Below are 15,683 nucleotides of genomic sequence, written 5' to 3' on the forward strand. Positions count from 1 at the left end.
ACATAATTGCGAAAAAACCTCGATGACAAAATCGAATTTTTTTAATTTTTTTTGCAATTTAACATAAAATGTATCAATATAAGGCGATAAAAAACAAAGAAATATAATCATATATTCATATAAAATGGTTGTAAATTTTTATTATACATAAAACTTTGTTCACAAATACGCGTTTCATCCAAAAATAAAAAAGGTAATATGTCATATAACATTATCGCCCTTCTCTAACGCGTTACGTACAATTTTTATACACAATCAAATTCTTGAGATCAGATCCACCGACTCCAAACCCTCTTCAACACCTTAAACCAAGAAATCCATACGTCTACAACCAAAATCATCTCTCCAGATCTTCGGCAACAAATTCTCCCTCTAAATCTCCGGCTACAATGGCTTCATCACCGGCGATCCTTCCCATCTCAAACCAACAGACCATTTCCACCGGTGAATCCCAGGCGCCCGTTTCCACCCCTGCAGTCCGTGCTTTTATCAACACCATCACTGAAAACGTCCGATCTGGACTCTCCAGTCGCCGTCCATGGTACGAACTCGTCGACCGCTCAGCGTTCTCCAAACCTGACTCCATAACCGACGCCGCTGGCCGGATCCGAAAGAACTACTCTTACTTCCGTGTCAACTATATCACCGTCATCGCCGCTGTCCTCGGTTTCTCTCTCCTCACAAATCCTTTCTCTCTAATCATCCTCGTTGGCCTCCTCGCCGCCTGGCTCTTCCTCTACCTCTTCCGTCCCTCCGATCCGCCGTTGGTGATCTTCGGCCGTACATTCTCCGAGCGTGAAACCCTAGGCCTGTTGATTATCTCGAGCATCGTCGTGATCTTTCTCACAAGTGTCGGATCTGTACTGATCTCCGCGTTGCTTCTTGGAACGGCGGTTGTTTCCGCTCATGGTGCTTTCAGGACTCCAGAAGATCTATTCCTTGATGAACAAGAGCCTGGTGCTTCCACCGGATTTCTCTCGTTCCTTAGCGGCGCCGCCTCCAGTGCGGCCGTTTCTGCCGCGCCAGTGGTTGCTGCTGCTCGTGTCTGAGTCGATCCCTAAATCGGTTTGATCCAAACTATGCTTTGTTTTGTCAATTTGAAAAGATTAACTGTCTTATGATCGAATATTAGATTGTGCAGCACTGAGTCATCGTTCATAAAATTTGTGTCTAGTTGATTACCATTTCGGTTTATATTTTTGATGTGTATTTTACTTACTTTTGTTATAAACATTGATATTTTGATCTACGTTTTCAATCTTTTGTCATTCTCGTATTCCATTCTAATTGAACTTGAACAGCCATATGCTTGCACTGTAAATGACGATAAAGTATTCTGATTAAATTGTGATCGAGAACATTTGTCTAATTACTCTTTTTAGATTTATTAGCTTCAGAATTATCAACATATATTTCCACGTATATTTATTTTATTATTAATATGTATTGAATAGTATGTATCAGATAATTGATTTCAACCAAAGCCAAATAATATTTAGTATTTTCGAATTGAATGGTCTAAAAAATCGACTAACGTTTGTTATCTCTTGAAGGAACCATATTGTGAAAATCGATGTAAATTGAATTGTAATTCAATTTTTTGAAACGGATTTTAATTTAGTTTGGATTATTCTTGTGTTATAAGCATGCGATTGCAATATTTTGCTTTTCTTTGGTTTGTTGCATATTCAATATTATCGTGTTAGAGGTTTGTGGCCAAACAACATGCAAATTGGCCAAAAACCGGTTTTGAAAAGAAAGCTGCTTTAGGATAAAACCGGTTTTATACAAACTTAAGGGTTGTTTATTGCATTCACATAAGAATTCCAAATACTTCTGCAAATCGAACACCTATATAAAATGGGTTCTTTAAAATCTTCATTCTGCAATTAGATCTGCAAATCCGAATTCTTCATCAGTTCTTGAAAATCTTTTGTTCTGGACAACTGGGATATGAAATCGATTCTTGAAATTATTGTGTGTGTTTGGATTCGACTTATGGACAAGTATAGTTCTTTGTCCCCTGAAATGATCCTGGATGCTAAAAAATATTAAAAAAAAAAAATTAAAAGTAAATCAATAACAATTTTAACCAACTTAAACGAGTCAAGGATCTATACCCAAACCATTTTTTCACCATGGCGACAAATCGGGTTTCCAAATGGGTGTGATACTTTTTGTAAAACCTATCTGTGCACCTCTAAGAAGCGCACTACGACTATGATATTTTAGGTGCAAAAGTTACAATGATATCTTACATTTCGATAATATCTATTTTTTTAGTTCAGTTGTGTTTTCTGAACACCTTATGATATTAATCATTTGTTATATTGGACTGGTTTGCTGTTTAGCCTTTTGGTAAGAGTAAAACAAGCTGAAAATCAAATCTTGAAAATTTAAAGTTGTCCACTTGTAACTTCCAACTTTTACAGACTGTTTTTCTGTCTTTTTAACAAAACTCTTCAGTTGAAGTTCTGAGAAAGATGAAAATCTTTCTATTGGGGTATCCCTTAGCATTTACATCGTTTAAGGTACTAAAGGATCAAACGGTAATTCATTTTTTAACATGGATTTATAACAGCATATGTGATGTAATGTGAGTGAGTAAATCTGCAACTAACTCAGACAAACATCATCGATATGGGACATTAAGAGAAAATGCTTGGATTATAAGCTTTCAGTGTTTTGACATTTCACACTAGTAATAATAATAATATGATATGATATCCGTAGTCCCATACTAATAAGTTCGATTTTGATGCTTCATCTGATCCAACCAACCAACCCATAAACAAACACAGAGCACATAGCCTAGAAGGTTGATCCATTCCATCCAAAGAAAGACCTCTGTCAAATCAAATCAAAACACAAACAAACAAACAAAATGAGAACACACCACATTTCATATCAATAAGAAAACAGAAGAGATAGATAGATATAATATAGGTTACCTCTGAGTCGAAAAATTTGAGGAAGAAGCGTGATTTGGGAACAGAGAGCTTGGAGCTAAGAATCTCAGCAACTGCAGCACTTACTTTCTTGTTTACATCGGGATTCAGACCTCCGATGGAAACCAGCTCACCATACGCCGCTGGCTGCTCGCTACCTCCAAAAGCCATCGGCACAGATCCCTTCAACACGATCATCACATACTGCCCACAACACAAGTTTCAAAACAATTACATCAACGCTTTCACTTAATACCAAATTATATTGCTTAGAATCAGTGCAATCAATTTCCAAGTGATGTTGCCATAACCGGTGCTTAATTCGTTTCTACCCAAGGAAATTAAAATTCACTCATAAACACTGAAACATTAAACTCTAGTAAAAGCAATTCAAGGCCCAAGGTTTAAATATTGAAAAGGGGGTTTTCTTTTCCTTGGATAATTTTTGAAGCTATGATAACATCAACTCATCAAGTAACCTTCAGATTTGAAGTAAGTACAGAAAAAACACACACACACACACATACGCAACAGAGAAGAGGAAGAAAGAGAGAGAGAGAGAAGTGTACGTACGGCTTTGGGTTTGCCGATGAGCTCGGCGACGGTGGAGGTGGCTTCGGAGAGGATGGCGGAGGTATCAACGCCCTCCAAGCTGACATTTGTTGACAGATTCAGGCACGGCATCTCTGATTACGATTTTCTCTCGTTTAATTCACAGGTGTTAAAAGATAAAAACCCTCCGAAGGTATGATATCCCTATAGAAGCCCTTGTTCACCAATCACCACCTACTCCAGCTTCATCCACTATTCCTATTTTGCCCTCCTACATTTATTAAAATATGCAATAGAGTCTCTTCATGCTAGAAGAACAAATGTTTTGCTATTTATATATATTTGTAGAAACCAAAGGGCTTGTAGTATCAGGTGGTTCCTTCTTTCTTTAAGATTGAAGGTTCAAGACTTCAAGTCACATTGTGAATATAGGTGTTGTTAGTTGAAGGTTCAAGACTTCAAGTCACATTGTGAATATAGGTGTTGTTAGTTTCGGAATGGATTAGATTTGCCTGTTATATATATATATATATATATATATATATATATATATATATATATATATATATATATATATATATATATATATATATATATATATATATATATATATATATATATATATATATATATATATATAACAATGAAACAAAAGTGAATCAAAAAGATACTTGTAGGAACATGAACCACGGGTGTAAATTAACATTACGATCCATTTCTGATTTGTCGAACAAATCTCTTTTCCTTTTCGGTTCTAATGAGATAGCTTAAATATATGTCAAAAATTGACAACTCATCAATAAACTCGAAAATTCAAATACATATTTAACATCAAATTTTCACAATGCTAATGACATATCTACAAAAGTACGCAAAATTATCCAAGTAATTTTAGAGATTCAACGTGTGATTTCCATAAAGACCTTTCGTCTTAATAAACATACGATATTCGTCATTGGTTGATATTGTGTGGGGTCATCCTTCATTATTAGTTGATTGACCGGTTCAATGACCATGTCGCCACATGGGTTGTAGAAAAAGGCCAACAATGAAAGCATTAAGAATTGACTTAATCGTGACTTGTATGTACTCTTTATCTTTTATTGCCGAGTTTGAGATTTTGTGCTTATATTGTGGTGTGTTTGGGTTTTTTTTTTTTTTTTTTTTTTTTTTTTTTTTTGTGAATTTTGTACCTGCTTTGGTGTTATTTGACTCGGGTTCGATTTGATTTTTCGTGTCATTAGTGTTTAGTTAGCACATCAGTATCCGACGAGAGGCGTTGAGTCGACCTCTGCGAGTTTCTATAGCTGACGAGCGAGCGGTATATGTTACTGATGTGATTCGAGGATGTATACTCAAGATCTTTGGGGTTGAGTTTCCGATAGACCTGGTCCCGATCGCGATGGGGGACGTTTGTGTCATTGTGGGTATGGATTGGTTGAGCCGATTTGGAGCCGTTATAGACTGCGAGCGCCAGCTGGTGACGATACGAGACCCTAGTGGGGGAATACTTACAGTGTATGGCGAGGGTACTTGATCAGGGTCAACTTTTTGTTCGGCTGCCAGAACAAGACAGAGTTTACAGCATGGCAGTAAATGATTCGTAGCCTATATGATGGACACACGAGTGACCGCAGAGAGGCCGAGTTCGGTTGATGATGTTCCGATAGTGTGTGAGTTCCCAAATGTTTTCCCCGAGGAGTTGCCGGGTGTGCCTCTCGAGAGGCAGGTGGAGTTCCGCATCGATTTAGTTCTGGGAACAGCGCCTATCGTCAAGGCGCCTTATTGCCTTGCGCCGCCAGAGATGGAAGAGTTATCCTTGCAGCTTCAGGAGCTGCTGGGGAAGGGGTTTATTCGACCGAGTAGCTCGCCGTGGAGAGCGACGATCCTTTTTGTCATGAAAAAGGATGGTGTACACCGAATGTGCATTGATTACCGGGAGTTGAACAAGTTGACGATCAAGAACCGTTATCCGTTACCAAGGATCGCCGATCTGTTCGATTAGTTGCAGGGTGCATCTTGGTTCTCCAAGATTGACTTGAGGTTCGAATATCATCAGATGAGGGTACGGGATGAGGATATCCCGAAGACAGTGTTTAGGACTCGTTATGGGCATTACGAGTTCGTGGTGATGCCGTTTGGGATCACCAATGCACTGACAACGTTCATGGATCTCATGAACAGAGTCTGTAGGCCGATGTTAGATTGATCGGCGATCGTGTTCATCGACGATATACTAGTGTACTCAAGATCCAGAGAGCAGCACAATGAGCATTTGAGAGAGATTATCGGGGTTTTGAGATCGGAGAGGCTTTACGCCAAATTCTCCAAGTGCGATTTTTGGTTATTAGAGGTCCAGTTCTTAGGGCATCTCATCAATCAAAATGGGATATTGGTCGATCAGGCCAAGATTGAGGCTGTGATGAGATGGAAGGTGCCGAGATATCTCACCGAGATCAGGAGTTTTCTGGGGTTGGTCGGCTACTATCGGAGATTTATCAGGGATTTCTCCAAGATTGCCGTTCCTCTTACCAGGTTGACTCAGAAGGGTGTAACTTTTAGTTGGGGTCCAGAGCAGCAGGCCTCATTTGAGGTGCTTCGCCAGAGATTATGCAAAGCCCCGGTGTGAGCCCTTCCAGAAGGGATGGAGGATTTTATGGTGTATTGTGACACATCGATATCGAGGTTGGGTACGGTGCTTATACAGAGAGGGCACGTGATAGCTTATGCATCGAGGCAGCTAAAGCCTCATGAGACGAGGTATTCCACCCATGATTTAGAGTTAGGGGCGGTGGTGTTCTCCCTCAAGATATGGCATCATTATTTGTATGGGGTTCGGTGTACCATATACACAGATTTACCACAAGAGTTTGAAGTACTTAATGGATCAACCCAAATTGAACATATGCCAGAGGAGATGGTTGGATAGCCACAGAGTGGAGAGTGCCCCAATACAAGACATTTGTATGAGGATGATAGTGATGACTCCGGTGTTGGATACCATACGAGAGGCCCAGACAGAGGCTGTGAGACTGATGAACCGCAAGAGAGAGCAGGTGATTGGGCAGGGTCTGAGTTCGTTACCGATAGCCGAGGGCTTTCGACCTTTCAGGGTCGGATTTGGGTGCCGTTTGCAGGCGAGGCACGTACCATACTGATGGAGTAGGCGTACAGATCGAGGTTCTCAATCCATCCCGAGGCCACTAAGATGTATTTAGACCTGAAGAGAGTGTATTGGTGTCCCTATATGAAGAGGGATGTGACGTGGTTTTTTGAGAGGTGCTTGACTTGTTGTAGGGTTAAGGCCGAACACCAGTGTCTGCACGACAAGTTGCAGCCACTTGAGGTTCCCTAGTGGAAGTGGGAACAAATTTCCATGGATTTCATCACCAAATTGCCGAGGATTGCAAGGGGTGTCGATGCAATTTGGGTGATCGTTGACCGACTGACAAAGAGCGCTCAGTTCCTTGCTATCAGTGAGAGTTCTTTCGCGGAGAAGCTGGCGGAGATTTACGTAAGGGAGATGGTGTCAAGGCATGGGGTGCCAATCTCGATTGTCTTAGATCGAGTCGTACGTTTCACTTCCAGGTTCTGGAAGAAGTTCCATTAGGAGTTGGGTACAAGGTTGCACTTTAGCACCGCTTACCACCATAAACGGACAGACAAAGTGAGCGGATGATTCAGACGCTCGAGGACATGCTTCGAGCATGTGTATTGGACTTCGGAGGAAGTTGGGACACATACCTACCGCTAGCTGAGTTTTCCTACAACAACAACCACCATTCGAGCATTGGTATGCCTACCTTTGAACTTTTGTATGGGAGGAGATGTCGGACTCCCATCTGCTGGGGAGAGGTAGGGCAGTGAGTGATGGGTAGCACCGAGATAGTGCTTCAGAAGACCAAGCAGATACATCAGGTCAGGCAGAGATTGCTGACAGCTCAGAGTTGCCAGAAGAGTTATGCGGATAGGCGACGATCCGAGCTTGAGTTTCAGGTTGGAGACTTCATACTCCTTAAGGTATCTCCTTGGAAAGGAGTGATCCGATTCAGGAAGAAGGGCTAGCTGGGGCCCCGATACATTGGTCCATTCAGGGTGGCCGCGAGGGTGGATAGGGTGGCGTATCGTTTAGAGCTACCCGCAGAGTTGAGACAGAGACATGATACCTTCCACGTGTCTCAGTTGAGGAAGTGTATAGCCGACGAGACGGTAGTAGTACTGTTGGAGGATATTCAGATAGATGCGAACCTGAATTACGTTGAGAGGCCAGTCATAATTGTGGATCGGAGGATGAAGGTTCTGAGGAACAAGGAGGTGCCCCTAGTTCAGGTCTAGTGGCAACGTCAGAGAGGGTCCAAGCTGACCTAGGATCCAGAGTCGGAGATGAGGGAGCAGCACCCGAAGTTGTTTACGGCATGAGACTTTGAGGGCGAAGTCTAGTTTTAGTGGGGGAGAATTGTAACATCCCGAAATTCAGGTACAACCATTTAACCCTTCTTATTTACCAAGTTGTCGAGTTTAGCCCTTGAGTGGAAAATGTTGCAAATGAGTATGCTGGGCGTACCGAAGTGTACGCTGCGCGTACTCATGCGCTTAAATTAGACACGAACTCAATTATGTATGCGGGGTGTACCAAAGTTACGCTGGGCGTAACTGGCTCATATGTAAAACCCTAAATGGGACTTGAGGACTATAAAAGGAATGATAAGGCCCTTACCCCAGCCACCATATTGTAGTGAGTGAAACCCTAAGAGAGAAAAAACCCGTTATAAGCTTATGTGTATGTTCTTAAGCTTGAAAGTGCCATTTTGTGTCGGTGGAGGAGAAGAGAAGGCCATTGTGGGAGCTAGAAGTTGGAGGACAAGCTTAGATCTGAGTTCGATAAAGGTTTGAGCTTCATTTAGAGGTCAAAAGCTCAAAGCTTTCATTTCCATTGTTAATTTGTGCTTTATGGACCCATTTTAGGGTTTTTGGTTCCAAGGTGGAGACTTTATGAGTAAAGGGTCTCCATAAGCTTAGATCTGCCCTTTTCCAGTGTAATATGTGTTGTAGGTTCATAAAAATCCAATCTTGGATGTGAATATTAAGTCATTCATGAGTTATGGACTTAATGAGGAAAGAGGAAAAGTGTTTAGAGTGATTGGAGACCTTTACAGCCATGCAAAGGCTTAAAGGTTTCAACTTTATGGATTAAGTGGCCTTAGAATAGTCAGATCTGGAATTTGAGCTTATGTCTTAATCGTTTAAGACCAAAAATAATTAAGAGCATGAAACTGAGACTTACGCTGGGCGTAAATCTTAGAACGCGCCGCGTAAGGGTTTGAGACCCCGATTATGGATTGCCAGAGTACGCCCCGCATACAAGAGCTGGTACGCGCCGCGTACTACCCTCTGTTGACTTTCGTTGACTTTTAGGGTTTGGTCAACAATTGGACATTTAGACTATTGAAGGATAAAATGGTCTTTTCCCCCTTCTAAGAGATTATAGAAAGGGACTAGTCTAGTTTTGAGAATCGTGGTTAATTAGAGGTAAAATACTTTATGTGATTAGGCGGAGGCTAGATCAACATTTCGAGTTCGAGACTTTCCGAGATTTCCCGAGGTGAATCTTCTCACTATACTTTACCTGGAGTGGTAATCAGAGTTATGTGACAAAGTATCTTGTATGCTTTTGTATGATGTGATTTCTATGTGATTTGTGCTATGTATGATTCAGAGTTTATAGAGTTAGGACCGGAAGGTCCACAGAGTTAGGACGAGAGGGTCTACAGAGTTATGGGATTGGAGGCTCCCACTAGTACACACTGACCAAAGGGTCATACAAAGTTATAGCCTCGAATGGCTAATATGTGTTGTATGTGGTATTTTGGGGATCTCACTAAGCATTTATGCTTATAGTGCTATGTGTTATGTGTTTCAGATACTAGCGAGGATCGCGGGAAGGCGCCGACATGATCCGTACACACTGACAGAGGATTGTATTTTGCGATCTTGGGATATGTTTTATCATGATGACATCTATTGAACATGAGATTTGAGAATATTAAATGAGTTTTATGTTGTTTGAAAAATAAAAAATTGTTTTAAATTTTCACGTCGTTACAAATATAGCCATCGATCTTCAGTTACTATTGTGGGAAGAGGGGTTTCTTCAATGAGGAGGAGGGGTTTCTTCAATGAGGGGGAGGGGATTGTATAACGCAAACGGTTTATTTAAAACACATGAATATAAATGTACTACATGTGGCCATTTCATTAAATGACCTGACACCGACATGTTCTTTCGTAGCATGTATATTACCTTTCAACCCGGTAAAAGGTAACATAAGGGTATTTTAAAACAGGGATATGAGAGTTTATTCCTTTAATGTGCAAAAAAATAGTTTAGTGACATTTTAAAACAAACACGATAAGTTTGATGGGTTAATATGACATTTTCCCTAAAATAATGAGCCTTTAACAAAACAGGTAAGTAATGAAATCGGTAAACCGGGAAAAGGGGATCAAATCGCTATTTTTACCGGTAATTCATGTTTTTTTAGTAAATAAAAAATTAGGGTAAAAGTTTAGGACTTTTTTTTGGAGATTTCCCTTTATTATTTAACACACGGACACACACATGCGATTATTACTACATACATATCTTAAATTTTCAGTAATTATTCACGAAGTGAGACCATTGTGTGTTTTTTAAATTTTGTGTATTCACATGTATCTAATTTAATTATATATTTCAATCAACTTATTGTTTTATCTTATGATTTTGATTTTTATATGAATTACCGAATTCAAGTACTCGCTATTTGGTAGTCGGCCGAACAGGTACCGAGTAGTGATTTTTATAACCATGTATTACATACACTTATACCGCACCTTCGGCTCCAACGAAGGTGGTGAATCGCCAAAACTTATGAACATCATTGCCACCACCGTCGGAAGATAGAATGTCACACCGCTACCCGTCTATACAACCACCACAGTTAAAGAAACCCTATGATCTCAAACAACCCCAATCTCAAAGGTCTATAATATTGGTCAATTTAATATATGAATTTGAACACTAGTCCCAACAGTTTAACAAAATTCAACTGTAAAGGAAATTTCTTATGAGTTATATAGAACGAATACAAACCATCACCAATAGCAAATAATATGATCACTAAAAATTGAACTTTATTGCAAAAAGAAAAGTTATTTAATTTGACAAACACAAACAACTTTTTCCTTAGAACACCAAGAAAAATAGTATACAAATAACAACCAAGAATACAGGAGAGACAAGAGAAGATCGAGATATCTTGTTGCTTTAACTACCAAGGTTATCACAAAAAAAAAATTGATAAAGTTATCACAAAGTGAATTTGAAAGGAGAGTGAATTTGGGGATGAAGGTTTTAGGATTGCAGAACTATCCTTACACTACTTGTACAAAAGAAATGAGAAAGAAATGTTATTTGAATCTTTTAGTTGCCTAATAAGGAAAACCCAATCAGTCGTAGAAACCATGACCAAAACATTAAACCCTAACTATCACCATTAGCGAGCTCTTTGTGGCACAAGACAAGATGCTTATTATTGGAAAGGTCGAAGGGGAAGCACGACATGGGAGATGCAGAAAAGAAGAGACGATGACCGCATAGTTCCATAAATATTGGTGGTTTTGCCTGAAAACCGATGACGGTAACGCTAGGGTTATATCACTTGAAAATAGATAATGGTGGTGCTAGGGTTTCTAATGAAGATGACGGCGGTAATGTGCCGCTAGGGTTACCAAATTGACGTTTCTTTGTCTCTCCACATCGTGATGAAGATCACCGCCAATAGATCAGGATCTACGCCATGGTTTCAGATGTTGGTGATGGTTTCCGATGAGAATTACGACGATTTCCGGCGATAATCATGGTGGGGTGGGTGGTGAAGGTGTTGACCAGTGGTGGTGTTTATTGGAGGGCAATAATGTGATGAAGAATGGGAAGACAAATTTATGACGTGTTTGGCATGTAACGTTTGGGTGTTTCTGACTTGTAGCTTTTAAGCATTGCTCGTAAAAAAGAAAAAGTTTCATTCGATAATATGAACGTTTAACATTTAGCCTAAACAAAACGTTTCAAAATCAAAAGCTATATGGAGAAGCTTTCAACAAAACGCTTTAAAATCAAACATTACTCGCTTCCCGCTAGTTTTGCCAAACACGTCCTTAGTAGCTGACAAAATTAGTAGCCGGAAAAGAGAAGACAAATGGGTAAATTCGTCAATTTAAGTATTTTTTTTAAATGGATCAAACTCGCACCAAAAAACTTATTTTTGACAAGGGGTACAACTTCAAAATTTTTTGGATCAAAAATCCTAATTTTTACAATATCACGGAACATTTTTGCAATTTTGTCATTTTTTTTTTGAGTTCATGGGTGTTTTCTAACACCCGATATTTAATCATTTGTTATATTGGACTTCTTTTCTGGTTAGCCTTTTGATAAGAGCAAAACAAGCTGTGTTTAAGTTTTGTAACTTGAAATTTTTACAGATTGTTTTTTTCTGTCTTTTACACTTATTATAAAGTTGATACGTGAGACATTTGAAGTAATAGTTATATAACTTTATTAAAAGAATTTCAGAGATTGTTTTTCTGTCTTTTTAACAACTCTTCAATTAAAGTTTTGAGAAAGATGAAAATGTTATTGTTGGCGTCTCCCTTTGCATTTAAAAAAAAAAGTTCCCATGGGTAAGGTACTAAGGTACCAAAGAACCAAACCTTAATTCGTCTTTTAACATGGATTTATAACAGCATACGTTATGCTAGTGAGTAAAGCGCTTGGATAAAGGATAATAAGAGAAAATGCTTGGATACATATAACAGCTGCTGAGGCAACATACCTGCTACCCATAAAGTAACTCCGACAAACATCAACGATACGAGACATTAAGAGAAAGTGCTTGGATAATAAGGTTTCAATGTTTTGGCATTTCAAATAAGTTTTATTTTGATGCAACCAACCAACCCAGAAACAGATACATAGCAGACTAGAAGGTCGATCCATTCCATCCGATGAAAGATCCCTGTCACAACAAAACAAACAAACGGTTTTAGCAAGTAAAATGAGAACATAATACACATCAATGAAGAAAACAGAAGATATATATATATATATATATATATATATATATATATATATATATATATATATATATACATAATGGTCACCTCTGATTCGTAAAACTTAAGGAAGAATCGTGATTTGGGAACAGAGAGCTTGGAGCTAAGAATCTCAGCAACTGCAGCGCTTACTTTCTTGTTTACATCTGGATTCAGACCTCCTCCGATGGACACCAGCTCACCACACGCCGCTGGCTCCTCGCTACCTCCAAAAGCCATCGGCACGGATCCCTTCAACTCGATCAGCACATACTGCCCACGACACAAGTTTAAAAAACCAAACAATTATATCAGCACTTTCACTTAATACCAAGTTGCTTTGCTTTCATCTCATCTGGCTTAACTATGATTTCTCATCGTGTTGTGTTCTAGAATCAGTGTAATCAATTTCTAAGTGATATTGCCATAACCGGTGTTTCTACCCAAGGAAATTAAAGTTCACAGATCAACACTGAAACATTAAACTCTCGTAAATAATAACATCAAGTGATCAAGTAACATTCACATTTGAAGTAAGCACAGAAAACACACACACACACACATACGAGAGAGAGAGAGAGAGAGAGAGAGAGAGAGAGAGAGAGAGAGAGAGAGAGAGAGAAGTGTACGTACGGCTTTGGGTTTGCTGAGGAGGTCGGCGATGGTGGAAGTGGCTTCGGAGAGGATAGCGGAGGTATCAACGCCCTCCAAACTCACATTTGTTGACAGTCTCAGACACGGCATCTCCGATTATGATTATCTCTCGTTTAATTCACAAAGGGTTGCCAAAAGTAGAGGGAAAATTTTCATATATATATAGTCTATAGATATGCTTCTAAACTTTGTTCACCCCCACCCCAACTTCATCCACTATTTCCTAATTTACCCTCCCGAATTTCTTAAAATATCCAAAATATCCAATAAAAGTCAAAAGGTCACCACTATTTTCATGCTAGAAGATGCAATAGGAGTCAAAAGTTCACCACTCTTTTGATGCTAGAAGAACAAACGTTTTGCTATTATTTATATATTTGAATTATATGGGCTAATCACAAAAAGAAATTACAAAAATGTTGAGTTAAAACGTATTTTGAAGTCTTCTATATATACCTAACATAATGATCATCTATTTTTTAAAAACAGATTTTGCAAAATGTCTCAAAAGTTTATGGAATTTTTTTTTTTTTTTTTTTTTTTTTTTTTTTTTTTTTTTTTTTTTTTGTAAATAATAGTTTACACATAATTTCCGAAATAGATTTAAAAAAAAACTATTGAATCAGACTATAAGCAAAATTAGTTTCTCAATAATTTTGGAAGATATCTTGCTTTGCAAAAGAGTGTCAATTGTGTTATATATACTAGTACTTTAATGGAAACCAAATGGCACATCCAAACACAAATTCTTTCAGTAAAAAATGAAATGAGAAAACAATATATATTTAGAACATTTCTTTGTAGCGGGGAATTTCGGAGTATACGACGTTAAAGATTAATGAGTCGTTTCTTGGATCTGCCATTAGCCCATCAAGTATAACCCAATTTATATTAGATAAATATGGCTGTGAAATAAAAATAATATGTTTTACCCTTTTTTTTTATTGATATGACATGGTTCTTTAGAGTTTAGAGTGTAAAATAGAAAATTCATTAAAAATGACATGGGAGTGGTAACATGCATGCTCAGCATGCTCACATATCATATTTTTCGAAACCAAGTATGATTTTTCAAAGCCACATAGGATAGAAAAAATGGTAGCATCCAAATTGTAAAAAGATAAGGAGTGATAGCATCCATATGGTGTGATATTGTAAATAGCTTTTATTTTGGAAAAACAAAATAGAAAAGAAAGAGAAAACAAAATAAGCCAATCACAGCCATTTGCCCTACTGAAACATCCGATTATTAGGTATTATCATTTTAGCTATTAACTTTATCAAAGTTTCACAATTAGTCCCTTGTGGTAAAAGTTTCACGTTTTAGTCATACGTTGGGCGTACTTGAGGATACACGCAGCATACTCGTGTGATGCGGGATCGCGGATGTCCTGCTAGTACGCTGGGCATACGCGTGGTACGCCGAGCGTACTAGCCTAGTCACTAAACCCTAATTTTAAGGGTTCATTCTGATCTAAACCACCTTATGCATCCCTTGGACTTCCCCTATCATCCACCATTCCTACTAAAACCCTAATCTAGAGTCTAAGCTTGCTTGTGAGAGTGTGGGAGCATATTAAGTGATTTTGGTGCATATTGTTGAAGAAGGAGGCTAGAAAAGAAGGAATTGTTGCTTGCAAGTGTAACATCCAGAAAATTTCATAAAACTTAAACTTTTCAAACAACCCTTTTTCTATAGAAGTGTTTACAAAAACCGTTGTTTCCAAAAACAAATTATTTAAAAATCAGAATCTCTTTCAATATAGTTTTCAAACATTCACATTATTAGATTTTCCCATAAATCATAAGTCCGAAATGCAAGGATGTGTATAGTCACGCCTTCACCCAAATGAGATCCGCTAAAGTACATGAAACCATAAACCAAAACTATAAGTGCAAAGCTTAGTGAGTTCTTCCAAAAGCCCAACACCAAACATATAACATGTACAAATAACAACATGCATACAGAGCCTTCAGTCTGACTGGAACGCCCTAACGGCCTACAGTCCATCTAGTACGCTCACAGAACCTACAGCATGACTGGTACGCCACCTCGGGCCTTCAGCCTATCTGGAACATTCTCCAGGTCCTTGGCCTGACTAGTACGCCCCACTGGCCTTTAGTTTATCCGAGACGCCCTGGATCTATTGGCCTTCAGCACAAAGCAGGTCCGCCTCAACCCAAACAACCAAATCTTACAGATAACTAAGCATAGCATCATCCTATTACCAGGATACAAATCTAACAGATCACAACAACACAATAGCAACATCCTACCTACCAGGATACCGATCTAACATATCATAACAGCACAATATCAATATCTTACCTACCAGGATACCGATCTAACATATCATAACAACACAATAGCAACATCCTACCTACCAGGATACCGAT

General features: G+C 38.8%; 3 protein-coding genes across 3 annotated transcripts; 1 reads left to right on the forward strand and 2 right to left on the reverse strand.

Annotated features, from left to right (window-relative positions):
* Positions 1–216: 216 nt before the first annotated feature.
* LOC145047711 (PRA1 family protein B4-like) lies at positions 217–1,268 on the forward strand. The gene has a single exon (XM_078996050.1). The coding sequence runs from the start codon at positions 390–392 to the stop codon at positions 1,047–1,049; it is 660 nt and encodes a 219-aa protein (XP_078852176.1). The 5' UTR covers positions 217–389; the 3' UTR covers positions 1,050–1,268.
* A 1,380-nt stretch (positions 1,269–2,648) lies between these two features.
* LOC145047710 (uncharacterized) lies at positions 2,649–3,751 on the reverse strand. Its single transcript, XM_078996049.1, has 3 exons — positions 3,522–3,751; positions 2,952–3,152; positions 2,649–2,847 (listed from the first exon to the last, which is right to left on the reverse strand). Exons 1-3 carry the CDS (start codon positions 3,630–3,632, stop codon positions 2,812–2,814), a joined length of 348 nt encoding a protein of 115 aa, XP_078852175.1. The 5' UTR covers positions 3,633–3,751; the 3' UTR covers positions 2,649–2,811.
* Positions 3,752–12,290: 8,539 nt separating this feature from the next.
* LOC145047712 (uncharacterized) lies at positions 12,291–13,433 on the reverse strand. Its single transcript, XM_078996051.1, has 3 exons — positions 13,266–13,433; positions 12,702–12,905; positions 12,291–12,556 (listed from the first exon to the last, which is right to left on the reverse strand). Exons 1-3 carry the CDS (start codon positions 13,374–13,376, stop codon positions 12,521–12,523), a joined length of 351 nt encoding a protein of 116 aa, XP_078852177.1. The 5' UTR covers positions 13,377–13,433; the 3' UTR covers positions 12,291–12,520.
* Between the last annotated feature and the right edge of the window lie 2,250 nt (positions 13,434–15,683).

Source organism: Lactuca saligna, chromosome 5 (genome assembly GCF_052625555.1).
Source record: "Lactuca saligna cultivar CGN05327 chromosome 5, ASM5262555v1, whole genome shotgun sequence".
Classification (NCBI taxonomy): domain Eukaryota; kingdom Viridiplantae; phylum Streptophyta; class Magnoliopsida; order Asterales; family Asteraceae; genus Lactuca; species Lactuca saligna.

What these genes read in the sequence shown, in the direction of transcription:
- LOC145047712 (XM_078996051.1), bottom strand. Translation starts at nt 13,376, where the DNA reads ATGCCGTGTCTGAGACTGTCAACAAATGTGAGTTTGGAGGGCGTTGAT. An exon ending in TCCTCAGCAAACCCAAAGCC is followed by an intron (nt 12,906 to 13,265) that starts GTACGTACACTT and finishes TGTCGTGGGCAG; the next exon opens with TATGTGCTGATCGAGTTGAA. An exon ending in TTAAGTTTTACGAATCAGAG is followed by an intron (nt 12,557 to 12,701) that starts GTGACCATTATG and finishes TTGTTGTGACAG; the next exon opens with GGATCTTTCATCGGATGGAA.
- LOC145047711 (XM_078996050.1), top strand. Translation starts at nt 390, where the DNA reads ATGGCTTCATCACCGGCGATCCTTCCCATCTCAAACCAACAGACCATT.
- LOC145047710 (XM_078996049.1), bottom strand. Translation starts at nt 3,632, where the DNA reads ATGCCGTGCCTGAATCTGTCAACAAATGTCAGCTTGGAGGGCGTTGAT. An exon ending in TCATCGGCAAACCCAAAGCC is followed by an intron (nt 3,153 to 3,521) that starts GTACGTACACTT and finishes TGTTGTGGGCAG; the next exon opens with TATGTGATGATCGTGTTGAA. An exon ending in TCAAATTTTTCGACTCAGAG is followed by an intron (nt 2,848 to 2,951) that starts GTAACCTATATT and finishes TTGATTTGACAG; the next exon opens with AGGTCTTTCTTTGGATGGAA.